At 40.9% G+C, this 12,615-nt stretch overlaps 1 protein-coding gene across 4 annotated transcripts in view; it reads right to left on the reverse strand.

Moving 5' to 3' along the window:
• XPO6 (exportin 6) overlaps positions 1-12,615 on the reverse strand; it is a 107,025-nt gene that overhangs the window by 29,437 nt on the left and 64,973 nt on the right. For 2 of the 4 annotated variants that reach the window (XM_036826089.1, XM_036826087.1), the window contains 3 exons: positions 10,140-10,249; positions 1,817-1,925; positions 282-374 (listed from right to left, as the gene is read on the reverse strand). In XM_036826089.1, the coding sequence (XP_036681984.1) occupies positions 282-374; positions 1,817-1,925; positions 10,140-10,249 (312 nt within the window). The remainder of the gene's footprint in view (positions 1-281; positions 375-1,816; positions 1,926-10,139; positions 10,250-12,615) is intronic. The other 2 variants (XM_036826088.1, XM_036826090.1) reach the window with 2 other exon arrangements.

Below are 12,615 nucleotides of genomic sequence, written 5' to 3' on the forward strand. Positions count from 1 at the left end.
CTTCCACTTGGCTTAGCCACTTCTGAGCTACTGATGAAAGCATTAGTAAAATTCATATTACACCCAAGAGTTTAGGAAACAAAAACAGAGTTTCCAAAAGTTGATTTTAAAATATCTGGGGGAAATGTTAACATTTTTAAATTTGAGGGTCGGTTATGGTAATTATTATTCTGTTTAAAATATATACATTTTATAATACTGGTGAGCAAAAAAGCCTTACTACTCGTGCTATATGCAGGGAAATAATTAGGCTCCTCGTTCCCCTCCAAGTGGTGAGTTACCAGTGTTGAGAAGGCGTGTGTGGGAAGGAGCTCCATCACTTTGGCCACTACCTCCAAGCTCTGGCGTAAGTACCGCTGCCACTCTGTCTGCTGCTGCGGGGCAAACACAGAAGGATCAGCTCTCCCAGACAGGCAGAGTCTCGTCATCTTCCCTGCCAACCTGTCCTCAACCTCAAGTCCACTCTCAGACATAAATATGTGAAGAAACAGCAAATGATGGAACCAGGTTATTTGGTACTTTAAAAAGGCTAAGCTAAAAAAATTTTTTTAATCCAATGAGTTAATTTCACAGGAAGCTATTTCCTCAAAAAGCAAATGATCCACATAGAATGACCTACTTTTCTCCCTACTGTCATAGGAATAAGATATTTTTAAAAAGTCACCTGTGAAATGCTCAAGTCCCCTTTATGTCATCCCAGCTATAGGAATTGGTTCATTACTTTCTGAGACAGCCCGTTACTAAGCACGTGTAAGTATAACCAAGCACACCAGTGCCAGGCAAAGTACGGTCCTCAGACAGGCAGCATCAGCATCTCCTGGTGGTTTGTCAGAAATGCAAACTCTGTGCCCCCACCCCAGACCTCCTGAATCAAAGTCTATTTAACAAGCTGTCCCAGTGATTCTTATCCAGGCTAAAATGTGAGATGCACTGGCCTATATCAAACAGGTAACGGGAAGTGAAGCTAAAATTTACCAAGCCTCTGCTACCCACCAGGCAAGTCGTCAGTACATCCACGTGTGCTACCCTCACATGTAACTGTCAACACAGGTCAGTTCAGATATATCCTTCACCTTTTGGGAGATGAGGAAATTAAAGCTCAGAGAATTTCAGTGACCAGACCTCTACCTCCTTCCTACCCAGGGTTGCAGAGATTCAAATCCAGGCCATCTGATTCCAAGTACAAGGCTATTTTGAACCCAAATATGGCTTCCCTCAAGGTCTTGACCACACCACAGTGGCTGTTATTTTGAGAGTCATACCAGTGACCTGAAATTTTTTAAATGCACGGTGCTTAAGAAAAAGGAACACTGGAGTTGTGTCCTTACAGACATTTTCCTTACAAACGTTGGGCACACCAGCATCAATAAATTCAAGATCGATTTTAAGAGATATCAGTTTACAAAATATATATAGTCAAAAGAGACATCCTTTCATTCTAGCCTTATCATTTAAGTATCTCTTTAACTATTTCCACCAGCATCCAGCTAGCTTTTATTTGTTGCCCAGAGTGTGGGTGCAAGGCAGGGAAAACAGGAGGTAGATGCAGAGTCCTTACTAAACCACTTTTCACTGTACATATGGTTTCTCTACTTACCTCTCTAGTCCATACAGGTAAATGCCTGTAAAACTTTTTTTTACAGTTAATGAACCCAAAGAGACCAGTCGGATACAATTTCAAATGCATAACTCAAACCGTAAGACCACTCTGGCTTAAAAATAATCTCCAGAGCAAAGGGCCACGGATTCCAAGGCTCCATTTCGATTCATACCACAGCATGACAATGATTAAGGTCAATTAGGATGTGCTGCTTACATCGTCATCCAGTGTCTCATCATCCAACTCCTCCAACTGGGCCTGGTTGTATCTGAACTGGATTCGATTCAACACCTCCGTGAGCAAGAGGACTAGGGCGTCTTCGTACCTATGTGGCAGGGAGAAATTCAACATCAGATGAAAGCAGGCTTTTAGCCTAGGATTTCAAAAAGGCCTCCTGTACTGTGAAGGGAATGGTGTCTGTGTTGGATCACCATACACAAGAAGCATCTAAACTAAACTTAGTTTATGGTTTTGCAAGTGCTATGTGAGAGTGGAACAGTAGCAGGGGTGTTTGTTTATTTATTTAACTATGTTCCAGGCACAGAACATACTGGATTGAACCTTCTTGATGGAATGAACCTTTTATCATTATATAATGTCCTTCTCTGCCTCAGGTAGCAATTTTTGTCTTAAAGTCTATTTTGTCTGATATTAGTATAGCTACCCTTGCTCTCTTTTGGTTATTGTTTGCATGGAATATCTTTTTCTATCTTTTTACTTTAAACCTATTCGTGTCTAAAATTCAAGTGTCTTGAACAACATGTAGTTGGATCATGTTTTTTAATCCATTTTGCCAATCTTTGCTTTTTAACTGGAAAAGTTAATCCTTTACATTTAATGTAATTACCGATAAGGAAGGACTTACTTCTGCCATTTGTTTTCTCTATGTTATATCTTTTCTTCCTCAATTCCTCCAGTACTGCCTCCTTTTGTGTTAAATAGATATTTCCTAGTGTGCTATTTTAATTCCCTTGCCATTTCTTTTACCATATATTTTTAAAGTTTTTTCCTCAGTGGTTGCCCTGAGAATTGTAAGTACTATATATAAATATCTATTAATTCAATGATTCAGTCCTTTTAACAACTGTGACAGGTAGGTGGTATTATCGGTACTTTTCTGATGAGGAAACTACAGTTAACAGAAGCTAAATAAACTGCCCAAGGTCACAAAGCTAGCTGGTTTGAACCCAGAGCTCCCTAACTCAACATGTCATGTTCTTCTCTCTACACATAAACCACCAACAGGCTTGGAGCCTGCTCCACCCACTCCAGAAAAACCTCAATTCTAGTCAATTTGTAAGAACACTTAAAACCTAAAAGGAGAGATGGAAAAAGCCTAGGGGAACTCTGACCCTTTGATCTATGTCTAAGAATAATTTCTCAAAGAAACATGTGGAGCCCTAGGCTTGGATATTTCCCACATGTGATAAGAACTCAGAAGACACCATAGTTCTATGTGACAGTTGCTACCACAAGGGCCAACAAACCACTAATTTTCAAGAACAAATCAAGTAGCCGGAACGCTTGCCTGTCCTGAAATGTTTCTACGGGAAGTTCAGAGCTCGTCCTACTCACAAGGCAAACCAGCCACGCTGGTTATGCAGCTCTCAGTGCCAGTCCACTCTCCACATTGTGTGATGCTGGGACTCAGACTACACAAAGCACATTCCTCCTCTGCCTGTTAGGCTCTGTCAACAGGGGCACTGGAGGAAAACCGGAAGGCAGAAGGAGGGGCAAAGGGACCCCATTCTTCCTGTGGGCTTGCTGTCCTGGCCAGTGTCACCCCAACAATGGTCACCCGGCAGTAATAATTGGTTCCAGCTTCCACATTCCCCAAACCAGCCCCATCACGAACTCTCAGAGGTGCTGGCAGCAGCCAGGTTACATCTTCTCAAAGGATTAAGTCCCAGCTCCCTGGGGCCTCTCCTCTGAGCTCCTGTGGCAGTTGGGTGATACCCTCTCCTCAGAGATCTGAGCTCTAGCTGCATGGGGGCCGTCCCTCTGATATTTGACATTTTAATGACCCCAACACCTCTTTCCTTTGTACCGCTAGCCCTAGGGGTGGAGCTGCTTCCCACAGTTATCATCTGTGTTGTCTCAGTGGTCAAGGACATATGGAAAGAAGTCATTTGGTGGAACCTCTGGGAAAGCTTCTTTTGTCTAACCTCTCCCTCTTATTCCTGCTGCCTGAATCATAGGTGTGATGTCTATAGATTCAGCATCCATCTTTGACCATAACGTGACTGTGGAGATGGAAGCCATGCCTAAGGCTGGTAGAACAACAGGTAAAGGGATCCAAATATTAATTGACAGGGACTTCCCTGGCAGTCCAGTGGTCAAGACTCCACGCTCCCAATGCAGGGGGCACGGATTCAACCCCTGGTCGGGGAACTAAGATCCTGCATGCCGCACGGTGCGGCCTAAAAATCACAAAAACAAACAAACAAACAACAAAATATTAATTGACATACCAAAAAAAAGGAGACACTGAACATTTGCCAAGGGAAAGAAAATCAACAGATTGTCACAGATGACACATGTTGAATTATCGAATATTTTTAAGGCAGCTGTTATAACCATCCTCCACGAGGTTCTTTCAGCTGGAAGGTGTTTTGGACTGAACTGTGTCCACTCAAAATTCATATGTTGAGGGACTTCCTTGGTGGCACAGCGGTTAAGAATCCACCTGCCCATGCAGAGGACATGGGTTCAGTTGCTGGTCCAGAGAGATCCCACATGCCGTGGAGCAACTAAAAGTCCATGCACCACAACTACTGAGCCCGTGTGCTGCAACTACTGAAGCTTGCGCACCTAGAGCCCGTGCTCCGCAACAAGAGAAGCCACCGCAATGAGAAGCCCACGCACTGCAATGAAGAGTAGCCCCCGCTTGCCGCAACTAGAGAAAGCCTGCGTGCAGCAACGAAGACCCAATGCTGCCATAAATAAATAAATAAATAAATAAATAAATATATAAATAAATTCATACGTTGAAGCCCTAACTCTCAGTGTGACTGTATTGGAGACAAGGCCTATAAAAGTTAATAAAAGTTAAGTGAGATCATAAGGGTGGGGCGGGCCTTAATCCACTTATGTGAAGAGGAGGAGACATGAGGAAGTACGAGCGTGCTCACTCTCCCCACTCCCCGTTCATACACAGAAGAGAGGCCATGTGCGGTCACAGAGGGAAGGCAGCGTCTGCAAGCCAGGGAGAGCCCTCACCAGAAACCGAATCTGCCAGCGCCCTGATCCATGCCTTCCAGTCTCCAGAAGTGTGAGAAAATTAATTTCTGTCGTTTAAGCCACCCAGCCAGTGGTATTTTGTTATGGCAGCCCGAGCTGATTAAACTAGAAGGTAAAGGGTAATGAAAAAGAAACCTGGACCTCCAAGAATGAAGGGAAAGCAAGAGAACTGACAAATCTCTTGGTAAACACAACAGACTGTTTCTCTATTGTTTCTCTTAAGATCTTTAAAATACGAATGTTGGATGAAAGCAAACACAGAACACTGTCTGATGGGGTTTTCAGCGCACAGACGTAAAACATATGGCCACCTCAACACAAAGAAGGGAGGGCAACAAGATCTATATGGTGGTGAGGTTCCTATATCACGCCTGAAGTGGTAGTATGTTAACTTGAAAAATGAAATATATATGTATTTTAATATACAGAGCAACCACTTAAAAAACTCACATAAAGAGATATAGTCAAACACTCAATAGATACATTGAAAAGGAAAACTAAACTTGTGTGAAACAACGGAGTCTCAAAATAAATGAAGCAAAAACTGATAGAACTGAAAGGAGATGTAGACAAATCCACAATTATATCTGGGAGAATTCAACTCTCTCTCAGTAACTGACAGAACAAGCTGGATAAAGACAACATGTACACCATCAACCAACCTGACCTAACTGACATATCTAGAACACTCCACCCAACAACAGCAGAATGCACACTTTTCAAGTGCACAATGAACAATCACCAAGAAGACTAGGTCATAAAACAAACCTTAACAAATTGAAAAGAATTGAAATCACCCAAAATGTGTTTGCAGATCGTAATCAACTAGAAAACAATAATGAGAAGGCATATGGAAAATCCCCAAATATTTGGAAATTAAACAACAAAGAGGAACTCAAGAGAAATTACAAAATATTTTAAATTGAATGGAAAGGAAAATAAAACATATTAAAATCTGATAAAGCTAAGGCAGTGCTCAGAGAGAAACTTACAGCATTACATGCTTAAATATACAATGCAAATAAACCTATAGATCTGGGTGGCTCAAGCCACAAATGTGATTCCAAAAGCACCTCAACTTCTTCTGAGAGTTAAATAAAATAATACACGTTAAGGTGACTACATAGTAGGTGTTTGTAAACATATGATGAATGAAAGAACAAGAGAACAAACAAATGAATAAACATGCAGGCAATAAATAAACAAAACTACAAGTCAGATAATTATGAAGCACTGAAGCATAGTCCTGGATAGCTTTTTCAACTCAATGAAATAACTAAGATTCCATTCCCTTGCTCTCTGGGGCAATCAACAGCATGAATTTCTCGTAACAAGAGCTAGAAAGCTACTGAAGCCCTGGTACAACCCTAGTTAATACCTTTTATTAACTGTATCAAAATGTCATGTGTCACAATGGCACTTCCTCTCTATTCAGCAGAAAAACCTACTCAGAAAAGAAGGGCAGCAATTTTTCTCACGCTTACCCACATTTGTTTATAGTCCAATTGAATGTCACCCGGAATCCCTGGCAGGTCTATGGCCAGCACTTGCCAGTACTTTCATGACAAAGGGGTTCACAGGACATGACTCAATAACTTCAGGTTGCTTAACTCACTTCAGGTTTCCTCATCTTCCTGTAAAAATAAGTTTCTACACAGGTGTCTCCCTTCACATTAACAAGCATAGAGAGAAGGGAGTGAGAGAGAGAAAAGGGACGAGAACCAATACTTATTTACTGAACACCTACTGTCAGCCAAGGTACTTTACACACACTGGTTCATTTAATTTGCTCAACAACTTGTAAAGTAGGAACAACCGTTCCCAAAGTACAAAGAGGAGAAAAGGAGACTGAAATTTAGGTCTTCCCACACCACAGATTCAAAATGGCAAACCTGGACAGTAAACCCCATTAGCAATTTCGTTCAGCTGGGTATGTTACAGAACATTTATTCCGTTAACACTGGGACTCAAGTTCTCTAAGTCCCCACCAGTTCTGATCAAGAAACTCTTGAGCATCCTCACTGAACAAGGAACATGCAGAGCTCCAATTTCCAAGCTCCTAGGACCAAAAATAAATCCACATACATTTGTGCTTCTAAATTCGTAGCCTACAATGCCTATCACTTTGTCGTGATGAATGATGCAAAACCTTTAAACCACAAGGGACAGGAACTGAATGCTGTCTCTGTGACTTAACCACAGCTACGTTTTGCATTTAAGATACCAAGAAAACATTCTTGACTACTTCCTGCAAGATCAGTTGCTTCTGAAATTCTGGCTCAAGCCACAAAAGCCCCCCAACTTCTTTCAGATACATTTTCTCAGTTGAAAAACATTTGATTGCATTTACATGCTCTTCATTAAAATGAATGTGGTAATTATCTGTAGCCAGTGCTCTTTAACAGCTGCTTCTGCAAAACAGTGTATCTCTACTCTATTGGGATCTCTAATATAACCTAGAGCAGTGGTTTAACTTTCATTTAAAATTTTTTCAGGGCTTCCCTGGTGGCACAGTGGTTAAGAATCCACCTGCCAGTGCAGCGGACACGGGTTCAAGCCCTGGTCTGGGAAGATCCCACATGCCGCAGAGCAGCTAAGCCCGTGAACCACAACTACTGAGCCTGCGCTCTAGAGCCCGCGAGCCACAACTACTGAGCCCACGTGCTGCAACTACTGAAGCCCACGTGCCCAGAGCCCATGCTCCGCAACAAAGAGAAGCCACTGCAATGAGAAGCCCGTGCACCGCAACAAAGAGGAGCCCCAGCTCGCCGCAACTAGAGAAAGCCCGCACGCAGCAACGAAGACCCAACGCAGCCAAAAATAAATAAATAAATTTATTTTTTAATAAATAAATAATTTTTAATAAATAAATTTTAAGAATAAATAAATAAAATTTTTCCAGTGCACACTTGTGTAAATATACAGCATAAGAGGTGAAAGGAAAAACATGTAAGTTAAAGTTCAACTATTTTCTTTGCACACCTCAGCAGACTACACCCTTCTTTGTAGTCTACTACCTTAGACCACTAGAGGGTGTCTGATTGACAAGCAGTTCCCCAGATGATGGTTACCATTTAACAGCATAAACCACAGACAAGCTTTGAGGGTTTGGGAGTTTTTTGTTTTTTAAAGGCATAAAAGTGTTATACATGTATGTTTAAAAAAAAAGTCACGAAAAATTAGAAAGCCTTATTTAGGATAATAATCAAATGATCAATGAGAAAAATCCCTAGTGCTTTTTTTTTTAATTGGAGTACAGTTGCTTTACAATATTGTGTTAGTTTATACTGTACGGCAAAGTGAATCAGCTGTATATATGTATACATATACATGAATGTATATACATATACATATATCCCCTCTTTTAAGGATTTCCTTCTCATTTAGGTCACCACAGAGCACTGAGTAGAGTTCCCTGTGCTACACAGTAGGTTCTCATTAGTTATCTATTTTATATACAGTATCAATAGTGTATATATGTCAATCCCAATTTCCCAAATCATCCCACCCCTAGTGTTTAAAGCCGTCAGCAAGAACCACTGACAACCGTGACAACAGATGACAGATGCCTAGGCAGGCAAGACAACATCTGCAAGTGGGCTGAAGGCCTTTGCTATCCAGGGACCCTGTCATTTAACTCCACAGTCACCACCTCAGTCAAATGACAACAACATCTTCTATTACTTATTATTACTGTGTAGTCATTACTATGTCCATTTATTGAGTGCCTAATACGTGACTGATAGTGTGCCAGGTATTTTATATACAATTTCCTTGAATCCTAGCCATTCTGCAAAAGAGGTATTAGTATTAGTATGCTCATTTTGCAAGAGGAAACGTGATTACCATATAACTTGACCAAAAGTAACACTGCTGCCATGAAGCAGAAAAGAAATTTAAACTGCACCACTGCTCCTTCTATTGGTGCAACAGTCTGCACAAGTATATATTTTCTCAATGGAACCATATTCTCCACACCTAAAGCACATTTGTACTGCGCTTTAAAAAGCATTTTCATATTAATCATGTTCTCAGTTTATTCTTCCAACAAGCCTGAGAGATGTGAAAGAACATCTACCACTTAAATATAGCAAAATCAGGCACAGTCCCAGAACCAAAGGATGCAACTGCTCAGCATACAAGAAAGAGAATTTGGCGGAAGTGCCTTTTCTTTGAACAATCTCATTCAACAACACAATTACTCACAGTTGGCAAATTCACCGAAAACAGGATCCACTGTTGTGTAAGAAGGTTTCTGACACACAAATATACTACCCATAACCACATGTGACCTGACACCATAACAAGATGGAAGCTATTTTGCAATCACAAAAACAGTTTTGGGAATGAAAGTACAAATGCTAAACTTGGAATGCAAATACTGTTTCGAATTTTAAAAACGCATAAAACCTCAGCAATGGAAAGGGTTTTAGAGGTTCAGTCCAACTCTCCCCAGTTGGGGGGTCTCCTCACCACCTCCATTTGGCACATTTCTGGGGGAGGGGCATTCACTATCTCCACCATCAACCACTAATACTATTTACTGAGCATTTGTAATGTGTTGAGCGTTCTAGATATATTAGCTTCAAATAATTAGATATATAATGACCACAGTGTACAGGAACCATACTTTCTGCCTGCAAACAAGAAAAAATGGGTTTGAGAAACATGGGGAAAAAAACATTTCCCCATTTTCTGTTTTTTAAAATAAAATTAGAAGTACAAAAATGATTATCTCTGGATTGCGGGATTATAGATAACTTTTCTTTATATTTTTCTATCTTTGCTAGTTTTTAAAATAAATATTTTTTTCCTGACAAGTATTTATTACTTTATTTGGGAAATTTTCAAGCACATACAAAAGGAGTGAGGCTATAATGAACCCCAAGTTCCTATCAACTAAGTTCAACACCAATTATCAACACATGGCCAACCCACTTCCCCCTCTATCCCCAGGGAATTATTTTAAAGCAAATCCCAGATATCATATCATTTTATCCAATAAATACTTCAGCTTGTATCTCTAAAATAAGGGCCATGGGGGAGGATGGGGACCACAAAAGCATTATCATACCTAAAAAATTAACAATACATATTACTTTTTTAATCAGAAAAATGTGTTTTTAAAAATGAGATATTTAAGGGGAAGAAAGAAGAAAATGCTCAATGGCTTTACTACCTAAACAGCTTACATGACTCAGTTTCACTGAAGAGGTCTGACTGCATGGTTGCCTCTTTAGGCCACAAGAAAAACTGACAAAAATGTTTATTTCTAGTTATCAATGTTTCTGCGGTTTACCTGTTGAGAACTGCTTCCTTGTCTCCCAGACGGCTTTTAATTTTACTTGTCAGATAGTCCAAAAAGAGCGTCCAGATATCCAAACAAGAGAAGTAACCTTCATGAGTAGGCTATGGTGCAAAAGAAATCCAGACAATGAAATTACTTAATGCAACTACTCCTTAGAAACACACCCACCAGTGTTTACATCCACCAGAATGCTACAACCATAAGCCTAGGTTCCCTCGGCTTCTTGGTAACCACAATTGGTGTCTTTTATTCGGTCTTCACGATTGGGCCCTGTTGAACCTAACAAGACAAGGGTACCATGGAACACATCATTAAGGAGATACTGTACTATGCAGGGCAAACCAATTTACAAAATAAGCCGAGCGAACACGTGTTTTAAAATCTGAGACTGTGATGCAGAGAGCTCTTACAGATCATCCAATTCAAATCTGTTTTAGAGAAAAAGAAACTGAGATCCAGAGATATGTTCAAGGTCAGGGGTAGGAACAGGTCCCTATACCCCCAGCCAATGCTCTTTCCACTACATAGTATTACAAAACCAAAACTAAGTTTCAGTGGCTCCAAAGTGACAAGTTTACACATTTGAACATTAGGAAAGTAACATCTGCATTCTTCCTACATAACAGATTGAAAATGAGCTCGTTAAGACTGACCTACAGGCTTTAGCTCATCTGCAAAGTAGACGTGTCAAACAGGCTAACAGCAACCTCTTACCAGGTGTCAATAAGGACAAAGTAAGGAGAAAAGAGCAAGTCTTTGTAGGGTCCTAGCGCCTGGACCACTGCACTGATCAACTTTCTCAAGAGCCTTGAGATTCTATTTCATGCAAAATCCAAGCATTATATTCTCCAACATCTAGTCCTTCTCACACATATTCAGTTTCATCTGTGGCCCCCCAATCCCTTATATATCCACTCAAATTCTTGCTACCTACAAGAACTCTTTGGCTTTACTTGTGATTACTTCATCGAACCACATATTTGATGGCAGGATTAGATATGGAAAGAAATAATACCATCATCTTCTTGAGTCAGTTTCCTTCCATCTCTGAGCCAAAGAAATCCAGAAGTTTACAAGGGCATGTATGGAATCTGTCCAAGAGATAACTACCAATGACGGTGGTGGTGTACCCAGGCTGGGTCTGAGACAGAAAAACTGTCAACTTAAAAAATGTGGCAGACCCCACTCACAAGCCACAGGGCAGCTCTGGAACTGGACTGCTACAGCTCAATCAGGACCACTAGCAGGGCCATCCTCAGGACATGAAATGAACCAGAAGAATAAGCAGAAAAAACAATAAGCCGTGTGGAAATAATATGGATAGCTTGTGGACAGGCACTTGACTTGCAGCCAGGAGATGTAGTCTCGTCCTGGCTTTGGCTTGCTGTGCTTCCAGTAAGGAGGTCACCCAGCCACCCTTCCTTGCTTTGAAAATAAATACCTACCAGATCCCTCACCAGAAAATATAACTGATCAGATGCATGTGGAGGTGCTTTTGAGAAAAGCCACCATATAAATCCAAGTGTTATGGCTATGTCAAAGTAGTTTACAATTATACACGTCTTTCTCATGCGTTTGAATTGAGGATTTACTGTGTGGCTCAAGGCTGGAAAAAAAGTTGGGCAAATACACCCTCTGTAGGACCTGAAACACTACCATTCACATCCATCTCTACAGGCCCCACTGTGAGGCCTTATGCACTGCCCACAGTCTGGCCTTTGACAATTGCTCTGGGCACAGATTGCTAAGGTCATAAAGGCAATAGGCTGACTGCACTTTTGGAGTCATACAACTTTGCAGAGCCCTCAGTGACCCATTTTTAAAATGTACCTATACTCAGATTTTTTACTTTTCAGATCCCAGGGCTGGTTAGTCACTAAAGATCCTGGCAAGTTCCTTTACGAAACTAATGATACTACTCTTCTCTCCAAGTGGTTTGTTTTCATTTGCATTGGTCTGTTTGATCTTCACAACAGTCCTGGAAACCGGAGAGATGTTTTTCTTCTTCCCATTTTACAGATAAAGAAACCAGAAGTCAAGTCATCTGCCCAAGGTGACAAGATAAGGAACAAAAACAGAACTAGACTGTGGATCGTAAGACTCCCCTGGTCCAGACCCTTCCCCCTATGCCATACTATCTCAGGCATGTTTTAAGAAGAAGGGGCAAAATGGAAACTGCAAGACCAAGAAGGAATTGGTAATGATACAGCAAGAGAAGGAGCAGGAAGACAGAAACCATATGTTTATACAGACACCTCAGGGGCTCAGCAATGGTAGAGGCAAACACCTGATGAGCACTAGTGGCTGGAGGGACTGTGGCAGGACACTTAGGTGAAAGAAAAAATGCAGGAAAATAAACAGAAGAGAGGAAATGGTTACAGGAAGATACTACCACAATCTTTGTCTTATTACTATTCTTTAAAAATATGTTGACCAGGGACTTCCCTGGTGGTGCAGTGGTTAAGAA

Source organism: Balaenoptera musculus, chromosome 15 (assembly GCF_009873245.2).
Source record: "Balaenoptera musculus isolate JJ_BM4_2016_0621 chromosome 15, mBalMus1.pri.v3, whole genome shotgun sequence".
NCBI classification, from domain to species: Eukaryota; Metazoa; Chordata; class Mammalia; order Artiodactyla; family Balaenopteridae; genus Balaenoptera; species Balaenoptera musculus.